Genomic DNA, 15,686 nt, shown 5'->3' on the forward strand with positions numbered 1-15,686 from the left:
AATGGAGCCCCCGGTGGCAGATGTAAGGAACTTGGCGTAAATACCCCAGTGGCAGGCAGTGCACCACCTCATCATCTGGCCAGTCCATTTCCTAGTGGCCTCGGGTCTGCGCAGGTTCTGGCCCTGCCGGGGCGTTGATGGAGAGCTTCATTTGCTGGAGTGGCAGCAGTAATAGCGGAGAGTGAGGGCTCCTATTTTCTAAGTGGGCAAAACTGGGAGTGTCATGCATTTCAGCAAGAGCTTTTCGTGAGGAGGCAGCATTGTCTGGCTGCTAAAGGCAAGATTTAATTGTTTCAGCAAATCAATTAGTCTTTAGGGACTTTAATCAGTCAAATCTGATGCGTGGATGAGGTATTAGAAAGCTTGTGCCTGGAAAACCATTAGTCCTTAGTTTCTCTCTGCCTGTCTTTCTTGTGTGTGTGTATGTAAATACCGTGGCTTCTACAAATTTCTCCTCGTGACCTCTTTCCTGGAAGAACTTAAGGTTATAATAGGGAAAAAGGAAAAACAAGGAGATCTCGATGCCCTCTTCTTTATGGTCCAGTGTTCTCTTGGAGTTGTCCGCATTGTGCTCTGAGGATGTGAAAGGTGCTCACAGCCTTTCTGTTCCCAGGGTGACAGTTCCTCTCGTGGGAGTCACTCATCTGAGCGGTGGTGCAGGGGTGGTTCCACTCCAACCCAGGCTCTCCCCGTTTTCTCTCCACTGTGGCCCTGCTCTCCATCTCCACTTGGAACCAACGAGGTCCCTCTTTTCCAGATACACATCAGGGGACGTGAGGGTGTGGGACACCCGCACCTGGGACTACGTAGCCCCCTTCCTGGACTCTGAGTACGAGGACGACGAGCCTGGCATGCAGCCATATGTCTCCTTTGTGAGGATAAACAGCTCGCTGGCAGTGGCAGCTTATGAGGATGGTAAGTAACCACAACCCTCCTCCCTATTAAGGAAAAAAAAAAGCTTTACAAAAATTAAGCAGCTGTGGCCGGCTCCCACATGTAATCCCTCCATACATACACGTGGGCACACACACATGTTCACACACATACGCTCTTTGCTTTATGTGAAGAAGTTGGCCAATAACCTACAGTGCATTTGTAGGCATTGGAGCGCAGCACCCATTGCACTGGTGCTTCATTCCTGCTGGGGCTGTCAGGCTGTGTGAGAGGCAGGTGTGGGGCGGGCCGAGCCATCTTAATAAAGAACTTGTTTGGTGTAAAATATTAAATATACTTGGCCTACTTTTCCTTTAGTCTCTACCTAGTTCAGAGGGAACAGTGAAAAGGGTAGACATAGATCATCTATTGACAAATATGGAAATAGAAAAATAAAAGTCAGGGCCTAGCTTTCTGGCACTTACATGATTTATGGTAATATGTTGTCTTGCTGGGACTGATTTTTGCACACAAGCAACTGTGGATTTCAGAATTAGGAGAGAATAGTCTAATACAGAAATACTTGGCAGTTTATAGCTAATAGGAATAATAGTTGAAATGGCCGTGAAAATCCTATATTCCTTCCACATGCTCCTGACTTCACTATAGTGTAAAATTTGAATTTCCAATACTGTTTCCCTACTTGCCTGAGGGCCGGACCACAGATAGTTGAGAATGTTCGTGTTCATGTCGTGGCCCCATTGCACATCTTCAGAGTTAGTGTTATTGGTTGGCTCAGAGGGAAACCACTGTGGTAAAATAAGTTAATGGGGAGTTTCATATTCATATGCCATTGAAAAGAAATTAGGGCTGACATCTGTAAAATATTATCATTTTAGTATTTTAAGAACATGAATGCTGTTCTTCTGGCTTGACAGTAGTGGACCCATTGATGGTCTTTTATTCAGCCTCTGGATATTCGGCTAAGCTGGGTTTCTTTTGGCATATAGTATTTTTTTATCTGTTTATTGAGATCTTGGATAGATAACATATGAGCAGCTTGAGTGTGTTTGCTACTTCCCAAATTATCAATGAAATGTAGTACTTTTAAGTTAGAATCACACAGATTTAGAAGTATCCAGTAACCTCCCCTGCCACACACACACACACACACACACGTGCACATTTTTCTTCTGAAGGGGAAACTGAGGTCCAGAGCCCCCAGCTAAGTGATTTGCTTGCGGATGAGCCATTAATCAGTGGTGAATCCAGAACTGTGCTGTGTCCCTGGGGCCCTGCATGGTCGCAGGGCTGGTCAGGTAACAGTGAGCACAGACACAGAAACAGGCACCCAGCTCTTGTACCCCCACTTCTCATATCTGTGAGCTTGAAAACAGAGTTTGAGGTGATGTGCAAGTGTGCTGCAGGTTTATATTGTTGGTTAAAATTGTCTTTGTCACCAACACTGGGAGACCATATAGATATGATAGAGAAACTACTTTTGTCTGCATGTACTTGGCACATAATTGCCAAAATATATACTGAGTGGCCAGATTATTATGATCTCTGAATGCATAATAATCTGGCCACTCAGTGTATATCCTATGTAATAAAAGGCTAACATGCAAATTGTCCCCTCGACCAGGAGTTCGACCAGCAGTGTTCCTCCCTGTTCCTCTGCCTCTAAGCCCCTCACATTTCACATGCAGACGCTACGCTAGGTATTTTTCTGCACCGCAGTTTTCTTCTCCAGACAACAGAAGAAAAGACTAAGTGCTATTTAAAATAGCTTATTAATTTGTCATCTCCTCTTCAGTGAACTGTGTGCATTATTTTTCTAGATGGTAGTTGTGTGTGTGTGTGAGATTTTAATTTTTAATTCATACGGAGTGGCTTTATAGTTTAATATTTTTGACTAAGCAGATATTTTTGAAGATGTAAAATCAAACTAATACAAACAACTAATAACACAATGAAAATATATTGGGACGTCTTGCTTCTATTCATTTTTGTCAACTCCATTCTAAAGCAGTTTGTTGTTAATCCTTGCAGTATTTTTGCATTGCAAATACAGATACCAATTTTATAGCCCCTTTTTAAAATAAAGGATGATAAACTGCCTTGTAGTAAAACGTAAGTTGGCTTTTTCACTTAATAACATATCTTTTTTATTGCATAAATTTGATATGTAACATTGTATAATTTAAGGTGCAAAGTGTGTTACTTTTATATATTTATATAGTATAGCCTGATTGCCAGGTACAATATTATTGTCTAAACTCATTTTACTGTGCATTAGAACCTTATGGCTCATTTACTACTTGTTATAGGTTTATACCTTTAGATACCATCATTCATTTCCTCTGGTAACCATCGTTTTACTGGTTGTTTGTTTTTTACAGTTTTGACTTCTTTAGATTCCATATATAAGTGATTATACAGTATTTGTCTTTCTCTTTCTGACCATCTCACTTAGCATAGTACACTCAAGATTCATCTATATTGTCACAAATGGCAAGAGGTTGTCCTTTCTCATGGCTGAATAATATTCTGTTGTGTGTACGTTCCACATATTTTCTTATCCATTTATCTGTTGGGCATTTGGGTTGTTGTGATATGTTGGCTATTGTGAATAATTCTCTGATACACATATCTTTTTTTTTTTTAATCCTCACCCAAGGACATTGTCATTGGTTTTTAGAGAGAGGGGAAGGGAATGGGAAAAGAGAGAGAGAAATATCAATCTGAAAAATACTGATTGGTTACCTCCTGCACACACTCCAACCACGGCCAGGATCAAACCTGCAACCTGGGCATGTACCCTGACCAGGAATCTAACCATGACCCGGTTCATAGGATGGCTCTCAAACCACTGAGCCACACTGCTGGGCTAGTTTTTTATATTTAAGTTTTGATCCATATGGAGTCTATCCTGAAATAGTATGATATATGCATTTGAGTATATCCTTTTCCTAGCATCTCTTTTTAGAAAGTCCGTCTCTGTCTACCTCACTGGTTGGAGGTGGCGCCTTTACAGGTTTGTAAGTGTGAATTCTTTTAGTATTTGGCTGCTTCTGGATGTTAAGTTCTGGTCCAGTGGTCTGCCCAGCTGTTCACATTCACATCGTCCTGTTTATCAGTTGTGTCCTGTTCTGGGAGCTGTTCCTATTCTCGGTAGAGTCTGCAGTACTTCATGCCTGCATCGTTCACACGGAAATCTGTGACCTGTCTCAAATTCCTTTTGATATTAGGATTTTGATATTAGAATTTTGATATCAAAATTCCTTTTGATATTAGGAGCTGTTGCATTTTCTTGCCTTGCTGCGCAGAAACACTGTACACCCACCTGGGGTACTGAGCTTTGATAAGAGCTGTTGTGTTTTCTTGCCTCTCTGTGACTCTGAGCTTGTTTTACCAGTCTGATTGGGGTTGTTACTATTTCTGCGGTAAACAACAACTTCTCACTTTCTCCGCAGACCTCAGGTGGCATTGTCTGCGGTTTCACTTCAGTGTAACAGATTGTCATGGCAGTATTTATACCAACATATTCATGAGGAGCTACTTCTGGGCAAAGACAGATTGAAATGATCAAACGTATATTTTCACGTTCCTCCTTTCCAGGAGCGGAGAACAGGCTCTTCTTAGGTACAGCAGGGCAGAAAGGAAACTTACCTTGTGGGGTGTGCTGTATAAAATTTGTAACTGTGCCCCACAGAAGAGGAGAATGGGATAATAAAATGGGTTAATGAACTCCAGCTCCCTGGTTGTGCCAACGGGAAGCTCTGTAGCCGCTGAGACTTGATGGTGATCCGCACACAGAAAGAATCAGATCCAGAGGAGGGATGGAAACGGCTTCGGGAGGCAGTGAGTCATCCCTTCTTCCCCTTTAGCCTCCTTGCTGCGCAGGAACACTGTACACCCACCTGGAGTACTGAGCTTTGGCAAGGTGATCCACAGTTGTGATTTTTTGAATTCCAACCCACTGGCCTCATATTTCTTCTGCCTTGTTTCCGATTGTCAGCACTGGCCATCTTCCAGTTGATTTTACCACTAATTGTGTTGCACGTTACCGTACCAAAATGAATCAAATCAGAATGCTTTTCCTGGAGCATTAGATAAAGCAGGCGAAGGTTCTGAGTAATGAGCAGATGCTGCTAATGCGGGGACAGTGGGAGACCTTGCCAGGACTCCATCTGCTCCATGCTTGCCTGCCTTTGGCCTTGAGCCACGGCATTAGGGAACGGCAGCGTCCTGGAAACCCACTCCCTGTTCACAGAGTTTGTCTCGAAAACTCACTCTGTGCAGAGAAAGAAATGAGGCTACACTCTTCTTAGGTGCAAAGAAGTTCTTTCTTGTTCCCCCGAAGTGGGGAGGAGAGGGACAAGACCCCGTGCAGTTTAGCCTGTGGAAACCTAGATGGGACAGCCAACAGTCGGCTTTCTTTGGTGCCATCCAGCAAGGCAAAGTGGCTTATCCACTTCTGCAGCGCTCCCAGTGTCATTGTCTGACACACACATGCTCCATTGTCCGGGACTGGCTGCCCTGGGCTGAGTGGCTCTGATTTCTCATTTACTGACATATTAACAATGGATGGAAGTGGGTCTCTCCAAGCTTCTTTTCAGCAGTGAGCAGCAGGACTGTGTTTTAGTTAGGCGGCTGTGGAGACTGATTTTGTTTAGTGAAAGATCAGCTCTTCATCATTTTGCTTCTGTTTCTTATTTGTATGTGGATGATGACATTCGAATGTAGTGCCCTAACCTTTGAGTGCAATATTCAATCTCCTCCCCTGCCCTGGTCAAAATGGAAGTTTGAGAAGTGGGTTATGAAATTACTGAAGCTTTGCTTGGAGATGGCTGAGACAGCTGGCTGTGGATGGGGAGAATTTTGTGTTTTGTTTTGTTTTGTTTTCAAGGCCTTTCTTTTCTGGTCTTTTTTCTTTTAGAAGTTTCAGTAATCAGTTCTTGCCTGAAACCTGTGCCTACTGTGCTTAGATTTAGGAATCTTAGACTCTCAGTGAACAAAATAAAATGGAACAACTTTCTGACAAAACAAAACAAAAAAACAAAATACCCAATATATTCCTTTTCAAAGATAGGATACATTAGTAAATTTAAACAATTTATTAACAGAAGGAATGCTTACAGAAAAGGTATACATTTATATAAGGTATAATACTTATATAAGGTATTAGGTCTAGTAATAATTAATGTCGTTTTCTAATACTTTTTTAAATCGAATTTATTTAAACAATACAACAAAATTTAATCAACAATATAGTTGCCATTGTTTTCTACTACTTGTGCCCAACGCTCAGGAAGCATTTTAATCCCTCTGTTGTAAAATTCTTGTGATTTTGATGCAAAAAATTCGGTCAATGCATTTTTGAGGCATTCTTCATTATTAAATTTTTTTTCAAGAAGAAAGTTTTGCAAAGAACGAAACAAATGGTAATCGGAAGGGGCAATATCAGGAGAATATGCAGGTTGAGGGAGAACTTCCCATTCCAACTGGCGCAGTTTTTCAGCAGTGATTCTTGCAGTATGCAGTCGTGCGTTATCGTGGTGAAGAATTACGCCCTTTCGATTAATCAGCGCGGGTTCTTTTTCTCTTAAAGCTTGGGCTAACCTTTCCAATTGGGCACTATACACTGCACTTGTAATGGTTTGGTTAGATGGTAAAAGTTCATAATGAAGAATTCCTTTAAAATTCCACCAAACACACAACATCACTTTTTTCGCATGCAAGTCAGGTTTTGGCGTGGGCTGCGGAGACTCATTTTTGTCCAACCATTGAGGCCGCCTTTTCAAATTAACATACAGCACCCATTTTTCATCTCCGGTAACAATTTGCTCTAAAAACCACAAACGGTTTTGACGAGAGAGGAGCAAACTGCAAATTGTGACTCTTTGATTACGGTTGTAGTCGGTCAACTCATGAGGAACCCATTTTCCAAACTTTTGGACTTTGCCAAGTGCACGCAATTGATTGGAAATTGTTTTTTTGTGAACAATTTAAAGTTGTCGCAAGCTCTTGTTGGGTAATTTGAGGATTTTGCACCAAAAGAGCTTGAAGAGCTTCTTGATCAAAATTGGACACACGGCCTCGACCACTCTTGTCATCTAATGAAAAATTTCCCTCGCGAAATTTCTCAAACCAACGCTGGCATTTTCTGGTGCTAACTGCATCTTGACCAAGAGCACTACAGATGTTTTTTGCAGCCTCACTTGCTTTTCTTCCTAATTGGAACTCGTAAAGCATGCAGTGCCGAATATGCTCTTCATCCGCCATCTTCTTAGCCCTAGTTCTGCAACAAAAACCAAACCAAACATAAACTTTTTCAAGCAAAACTTGTTAATTGCACTTCACACGTTCTGTAGATACCACGTGTTTGAAGGTTATGTCAATACAAGTCAACGCCAAGCAAGATTTTAAACGAATGTTTAAAAACGACATTAATTATTACTAGACCCGCTATAAATGCTAACAGTTTAAAGCTGTTCGGAGTGGAGTTAAAAAAGGAAATGCAGAATTCTGAACTGAGGTGGTTATTTCTGTGTTGAGGAAATATTAGTATTTCTTACGGCATTGAACTTGAATGTTGACTGCCACCTGGTGCGGTCTAGAGTGTTAGATTTCCAAGGCAAGCCATAGAGATTGTTTCTGTGATGGAGGAAATTACTGAATAAAATGCTTTTTAAAGGTTTTTTTCTATTTTCAGTGAGAGGAGTTTGAAATTCTACTTGCTTTACACTTGCTTATGAATGCTTTGTAACTAATAGGGCAGTATTCCTCAAACAGGTTCCACAGATACAATCATGGGCGGGAGTTGTGAGATCCTTAGGAGCATTTTTAAAATCGGGGTATTTTTTATGGTAATATAAAAATAGTAAAAAGAATCTGCAACTTTTGACTTTGTAGCTGAACCAAGCTGCGGGGTTTCAGAATTTGAATTTGCATTTTGTAGTCACGGGCTGTTGGCACCCAGTGATCACCTACATGCCTTCTAATGCTTTGTTTTTCACGATGAGAGTACACACTGAATCCTAGAGGTCTAGAGCTCTCCAATTTAAGAAACACTGGAGAGGGAAGTTCTCATGCTGTAGGCACAGACTAGCAGGTGATCAATTTTAGTATCACTATGACGTTTTGAAGTTACTAGTGAAAATAATTTGAAATAATTTTCTCATGCAGAAAAAAAGTGATACATTGAATTTATGATATAAGATTTGATGTTAATCCTTTGGCTTATTGGATGGCTTTACTGAACACTGATGTTTAATAAGACAGTTTGATATATAAATTCAAAGTAAGCTTAACTGTAGTAAAAGCTTAAAAACCAAAAGGAGCAGTGAATAGCACAGAGAAGCTTTGAGGAGATAGCTGAAACTCGAGAAATAAATTGTCCAAGTTCTTAAATTTACCTAATGAAAACCAAGCATGAATTTGTTTTTTGGAAGAAAATAATCAAATTTTAAGTCAGAGAATTTAATTTCCCTTTCAGTACTGACAAGTCTGGTTGTAGCATTTATTTCATCTGAAACCCTAGAGCTCTTTTAAAGCAGGAGTACATATATTTGTGGAATATATTCTTGTTTTAAAAGCAAAATGTGCCTGCCTTTTTAGTCAAAACACCATTATGCAGGCACATGGAGTAGGAAGGCAGCCCAGTGAGGCCAGGGACAGGTGCAGCAGAGTCTGAGTGAGGCCGTGGCCGGCGGGTTCGGGAGGTACAGCATACAGGGAGATTGGGCAGGTACGTATATTGAGGATGATGGGAGCCAGTTTTCTTCTTATTGGAGAAGGGAGGTACAGATAGGGAAAGGGGATACTCAGAATGAGCCCTGTGGGGCAGAATAGGAAAGGAAGTATCCACAAAATTCATGATTTTCAGTGTAAACAGAGAAATAGAAATGTGTATGTGTGTGTAAGCATATATGTTCAGGTATATCCTAGCTTTGTTTGCAGAGAAGGTATAAAAGGAGCAACAGCCTAATAGCAATGAACTCACCTAGTGCTTAGACCTTGAAAATATCACTCTCTATTGAAAGGAGCCAGGGCTACTTGCAGAAATGGCTGATTCCTGGGCTGGGGCAGGGATGATAGTCTCCAAATATTTGAAAATTAAACAGTATACTCCTTCTAAAGAACAAAAGAAATTAGCAAATATTTTGAACTGGATGAATGTATGGGATGTAGCTATAGCAGTACTTAGAGGGAAATTTATGGTGTTAGGTGCTTCATTAGAAAAGAAAAAGTCTCAAAACAACATAACTGTTTACCTTAAGAAACTAGAAAAAGGAAAAACAAAATAAGTGTAAGGAATCCTGTATAATAAAGAGCTAATATGCTAATTAGACTGAATAGCAGAACAACTGTCTGGACGACCTTCCAGAGGAAACCAGGGCTGCGAGGACCAGCCGAGGCAGCCGGGGCTGTGAGGGCTGAACCCCCTGCATAAATTTTGTGCATTGGCCCTCTAGTAAAGTAATAACATTAAGAGCAGAAATCACGCCGAAACCGGTTTGGCTCAGTGGATAGAGCATCGGCCTGAGGATTGAAAGATCCCCGGTTTGATTCTGGTCAAGGGCATGTACCTTGGTTGCAGGCACATCCCCAGTAGGGGGTGTGCAGGAGGCAGCTGGTCAATGTTTCTCTCTCAGCTATGTTTCTAATTCTCTATCCCTCTCTCTTCCTCTCTGTAAAAAGTCAATAAAATATATTAAAAAAAAAGAAAAGAGCAGAAATCAAATAGAAGAGAGAGAAAAACAATACAGAAAAGTCAATGAAACAGAAAACTGGTTCCTTTAAAAAGATCAATCAAATTAATAAATACTAGCCAGAGTGATCAGGAAAAAAAGAGGAAAGAAATTAATTGCCAACATCAAGAATGTAGGAGAGGGGGACATCATTACAGAGACTACAAATGGTGAAAAGACTATAATGAAATATTTAGACAACTTTATGCCATTAAATTCAACCAGTTAGATGGAATGGATAAATTGATTTTTTGAAAGATACAACTACTAAAAATCACTTAAAAAGAAAAATGAAATGGCTTCATTTTCATTAAAAAAGTTGAATTTCTAAATTAGAAATTTTATACAAAGAAAGCTGCAAGCTCTGTGACTTGACTGGTGAATTCTATCAAGCATTTAAGGAAGAAATAATGCCAACGTTATGTACTTCAATAAACTAAACTAGAAGGAACACTTCCCAACTCAACTTATGAGGCTAACATTGCCTTGATGCTAAAATTAGATTAAAAAAAAGATATAACTGATACATGAAAATAAGTAAACTACAGATTGATATTCCTCATGAATATTCTTATCTAATACCCTGTTTCCCCGAAAATAAGACAGTGTCTTATATTAATTTTTTCTCCCAAAGTTGCACTAGGTCTTATTTTCAGGGGATGTCTTATCCCTCCCTTGCAGACCTGGTGCCTTACAACTGCCCCCCCCTGCTGGCCATCTTGTGGTGGTCACCTTGTGTTCACATGGGGCACCCATCTTGTGTGTTGGAGTGATGGTCAATCTGCTTGTTACTCTTTTATTAGATAGGATAGAGGCCTGGTGCACAGGTGGGGGCCAGCTGGTTTGCCCTGAAGGGTGTCCCGGATCAGGGTGGGGGTTCCCTGGTTGTGGGTGATCAGGCAAGCAAGGCAGGGCAGTTGGGGGTGAGAACCATCTATCAGCTACCTCCTGCACACTCCCTACTGGGGATGTGCCCACAACCAAGGTACATGCCCTTGACTGGAATCAAACCTGGAACCCTTCAGTCTGCAGGTCGACGCTTTATCCACTGAGCCAAACCAGTTAGGGCTAGGCATATATTCTTTATACCAGTAAGTACAAAGAGAGAGAGAGAGAGAGAGAGAGAGAGAGAGAGAGAGAGAGAGAGAGAGAGAGAATGAATGAACAAGGTGTCTAAGCCTGAATGCCAGCCTGGTCTAGGCCCTGTGCTGGGCTGTCCTGCCCTGGTCTGACCCAGGGAGGTGGTGGTAATGTGGAATGTTCTGGAATTGATTTCACCTTAACTCATTGATGGGTCAGAAGTAGAATTTGAGATTTTAATTGTGTACATCAGAGTTAAATATTATAAAATTATGCAGATCAAGATTGGAATAATAATCAAAATATCCCATTACTAATCATAACACTATTTATAAGGATGTGTAAACAGGTTATAAGAAATGTACAAAAACAAATACTACCAAAATATATATAGCAAAAGTAAGTGTTCTTTCTCCTCCAACCCTCTTGGCCCCTGATTCTCCGGATTTCTTACTTGTCAAGTCTAAAATGCAGCTTCCAGAATGCTTCATTACTTATTGGTGTTTTTGCTTGTTTGTTGTTGTTGTTTTGTAAGGAACAGAGTTCGGCTTTAGAGCTTGTGCAGCTGGAATGTGGAGTATGACATGCACGGTGGGTGCAGCATCCTGACCCTTGTTTGCACTGATATTCATCGCCCCCGGGCCACCTCTTCCATGAAAGCAAGTGATTTTGTCCTCTCAGACTTATGCCACCTTTACGTCCCTGGTGCTCACTGCATAGCGATGCGGTATGAGCTTAATGAAGAGGTGCACGCTTAATGAGTGCTGTGGGTATAGTTAACATTTTTGTTAAAATGCCTTTCCTCTTGTTGCAGGATTTCTTTCGACTCCTTAATTTTTGATACGCAAGTGTTTATGCACATGGTGGAAATGGAGGTTGCCAGCTGTCTTTATAAATACTCAGCTTCATTCCGTGTCTCTGAACTGCAGTTAATTGATCCTGTCTACTTAACTATTGTGAAGCGAGGCCAAGCCTCAGGTATTATTGTGCAAGCTCGAGAGGAGGAGCTCCTGGCTAAAAGAAGTTCTAATTAGGAAAGCACTAGGACAAACTAGTGCAAGAAGTGACCAGTCTCTGGCTTTCTAAACTGGTAACCTGTTTTAAATTTTATGGTGCATGAAAAAGATTAAAGGGGAGGGGCAACACCAATTGTGTAGGTTTTTTTTTTTTTTTCCAAAACCAGTTCAGCAGTTATTTACCTTTCAAGCAATTAACATAATTACCATTATGCTAAAAAGTAATTTTGGAAAGTTCTGCCCTGAGCTCTTATGACTCCACCGGGACAGTTTTAGTTGGGACTTATCTTTTTGATGGAAGCCTAATTGCAATTTTGGCTTTGTGCACACAAACAGAAGCAGCTAATTGTTTAGGCAAATAGCAGATTAATTTAAATATGCATCCCTAATAAAACAAAAATGGTATCCATTATGGTCCTTGTTCCCATGATGAGGAATATAAATATTCTGTGCAAGTACCATTAGGCGGAGGTCTTAAGGATCGTCGACATTATTTCACAGTGGTAGCACTTTCCTGATATCGAGTCATCTTTACAAAAGCTAGCATAAATCAGTGTAAACTCATTTAGAGCCCATTTCCACTATGTGCAGTTTCATTACCACACTCTGGCTGGCCTCCTTGGGGAGGCGGGAGGGCCATGCTACAAACTGGCATGGGTGCCCGTCCACAGCTGCTGAGCAGGCTTTATGTCTCCTCAAAAGACTGGCCATCGTTACTCATGTCATCGTTAATGACTGTTGCTTGTCTAGAGTGAACTAGGAGTTCCTTCAGCCCTGCTGCCCCTTGTCAAGGTGGGACTGCCAGGCCCTTCTGTCTACTGGATTGGGCTGATGGCCTTCACTCATGTGTTCTTCCATATTGTTTAGAGAGACCCTTTTTCTTTTGTCTGCATCCTTTCCGTAGATAAAAACAGCGAAATTGTTGGGTCCCAGCACTAGCTTCTGAATGAAGCATCTTTCATCTAGCTCAGAGGTGGAGAACCTTTTTTCTGCCCAGGGCCATTTGGATATTTGTAACATCGTTTGTGGACCATACAAAATTATCAGCTTAAAAATTAGCCAGCTATATTTGGTCAAACATTTAATTGACTTACCCCTCATGCCTTGGCAGCGCCAGACCAAATGATTTTTCAGGTCTTATACGGCCCTTGGGCTGGACGTTCCCCACCCCCGGTCTAGCTATTGAGGTTTTATTGGGGAGAAAGAGAAACACCTCCTCCCCTTTTAGTTTTCCCAGTGCAGGGCAAGTGGGGGCCCTAAACCCCAGCTCTTAGGGGTTCTGCCTGGCTCAGGGAATGATAGCAATGACATACGTCTTAAGTCGCCAGTGAAGACTACACAGACCCTCCCTTTGCATTTGCTGAGGTTTCCTTTCGTTTCTACCTGGGCCTGGCAGGCAGAATGAATGCAGTGGACAGCTTCCAGGGTGCCCTGCTCTGAGGTCCCTCCCCAGTGCCTCTAGAGACAGTGTGTTCACGTACTTGAACGAGTCTTTTGGCCTCCGCTGGTTGGACAAGGATGAGGACCCTAGCCTGGGAGCAGCTGCTTCATGGACGGGATGAGCCGGTCGGGCCTCAGATTTTCAGTGTCAGGTGTGTGCATGGAGTCGATGACTTCATGGAGCTGGGAAAGGGGAAGCTGGTTTGCGGAGGCAGAGAAGGTTGAGACAGTTGAGAGAGAAGCAGAGTAAGATACGTGGTGAGACACATAACTGCCTCGGTTCCGGTTGTTCCTGGTTCCCATACTTCCTGCCTTCAGGTTCCATAGGCAGTCCCATTCCTTCCCGGTGAGTTTTCTTTTGTATCTAAGCCATGTCAGTGGATTTCTGTTCCTCACAACCAAATGCTCAAAATAAGATGAATGCTCAGCAGACCTTTGTTGGCTTTCAACTACCTTCAGCATTCTGAATTCACTTCCCAGTCAGGAATGTAGCAGAAAAGGGACACAGTCCTGCCACTTCATAAGGCCACACAATATCAAGCCATATCTGTGCTATCCTGAGTCTGCAATATGTTAGAGAATGAATTCCCATCCGATTTTAAGGATCACCACCTGTTTCTGATCGGCTTTGATTACTTCTTCCTTAATGCAGGAAGTGGACGGGGACCCGGTTCAACCTGAAATATTTGGGAAAATTAGCTGCTCCTCTTTGGGATCTTAAGATTCTGCGACATGACAAAAAGTTAAGCTTCTGTGTTGTGTTATTGCACTTTGTATATATGTCTCCGCTGTATTTTAGTTATTAAAATGCTTGGGGTTCTCTTCAGTGTGAGTTTTGTGTTGTGAGAATAGGGATCGTGGCCTTTTTTTGTCCTCCCACGTGAGATGCTGGGTGGATGCCACTAGTGTGTCAGCTCCATGCAGGCAGGGACTTCTTTGCTTTGTTTTGATGTGTGCTCTGTGGTTTCCCAGTGTCTAGGATGGTGGCTGGCTCAGAGCAGGTCTCAGCAGGTACTTGTTGAATGTGTTGTTTCATTAATTTGTTTTTGGCTTCATTTTGGTTAACGTGAATGATAGCCTGTGACATTGCTATAAAACAGTCTTATAATTCAAGTTTTCACTGTTCTGAATATTTGAGGTTGTAAAAGTAGCCACGGCATAGTGTATATAATAAAACCCTAATATGCAAATAGACCAAATGGCAGAATGACAAGTCACTATGACACACATTGACCACCAGGGGGCAGATGCTCAACACAGGAACTGCCCCTTGGTGGTCACTGTGCTCCCACAAGGGGAGTGCTGCTCAGCCGGGCTCACAGCTGGCCTCCATAGCAATACTAAGGATGTCTGACTGCTGACTGCTGGCTGGCCTGTGGCAAGCCTAAGCTGTTAGTCGGACATCCCCGAGGGTTCCTGGACTGCGAGAGGGAACAGGCTGGGCTAAGGGACACCCCTTCTCCTCCCCATCTGAGTGCATGAATTTCATGCACTGGGCCTTTAGTGCAATCATTAATCAGCTGATTATAAAATTAGCTTTTACTCAAACATCCCTCCCTGTTGGCTGCTGTGTCTGTTCCTGTCCACCTTGCCCATGTGTTTTTGAGTCAAATATCCAACAGAATAGTTGCAAAGTGAAGTTGCAAGTCTTAGAGAAGCTGCAGGATTTAATAAAAGTGATATTGCAGGAGCACTGGAAGTGGTAATTACACTGATAAATAACAAATTGCTTTTCTCCTTTATTTTTAAAGATAATTGTCTGTTTATGTAAAAATAACAGTGTATGTGAGTTTTATAACATGTAGAAATAAAAAGTATGACAACAGCCGAAACTTGTTTGGCTCAGCGGTAGAGCTTCACTCTGTGGAGTGAAGGGTCCCAGGTTCGATTCTGGTCAAGGGCATGTACATTGGTTTTGGGCACATCCCCGGTAGGGGGTGTGCAAGAGGCAGCTAGTCGATGTTTCTCTCTCATAGACGTTTCTAGCTCTCTATCTCTCTCCCTTCCTCTCTGTAAGAAAAATCAATAAAATATATTAAAAAAAAAAAAAAAAAGTATGACAACAGTAGCACAAAGCCTGGGATTGAAGAGATGGAAGTAGCTGCTGGGAAGTTCTTACATGTGAGAGGTGGTATAATATCACTGTGGTAAGTTACAGGTGTATGTTAAAAATTCTAAAGCAACCATTGAAATAACACAGCAAAGTGTTTTGGCTAATAAGCCAACAGAAGAATTAAAACAGAAAAAGAGTGGGTAAAGGTACAAAGAACAAATGGGACAAATAGAAAAATGGTAGGTTAAGCCCATCTTTACCAATAGTCACATTAAAGATAAATAGTTTAAACACACCATTTAATAGGAAGACCAACTATAAGCCATTCATAAGAAACTCACTTTAAATATAAAGACACAGCAAAGTGAAAGGACAAAAAATAGATACCATGCTAACATTAATCCAAAGAATGCTGGAATGGCTCTGTCAGTTTCAGACAAAGTAGATTTCAGAGCAAAGAATATAACC

The 15,686-nt window shown here is 41.6% G+C and overlaps 1 protein-coding gene across 1 annotated transcript in view; it reads left to right on the forward strand.

Moving 5' to 3' along the window:
* Positions 1–15,686, forward strand: part of FBXW8 (F-box and WD repeat domain containing 8) — a 106,381-nt gene that overhangs the window by 47,900 nt on the left and 42,795 nt on the right. Inside the window, exon 5 of the mRNA XM_084868311.1 lies at positions 758–915. Coding sequence (XP_084724437.1) covers positions 758–915 — 158 coding nt within the window. The remainder of the gene's footprint in view (positions 1–757; positions 916–15,686) is intronic.

Source organism: Pipistrellus hanaki (assembly GCF_964339955.1).
Source record: "Pipistrellus hanaki genome assembly, chromosome: 19".
Classification (NCBI taxonomy): Eukaryota; Metazoa; Chordata; class Mammalia; order Chiroptera; family Vespertilionidae; genus Pipistrellus; species Pipistrellus hanaki.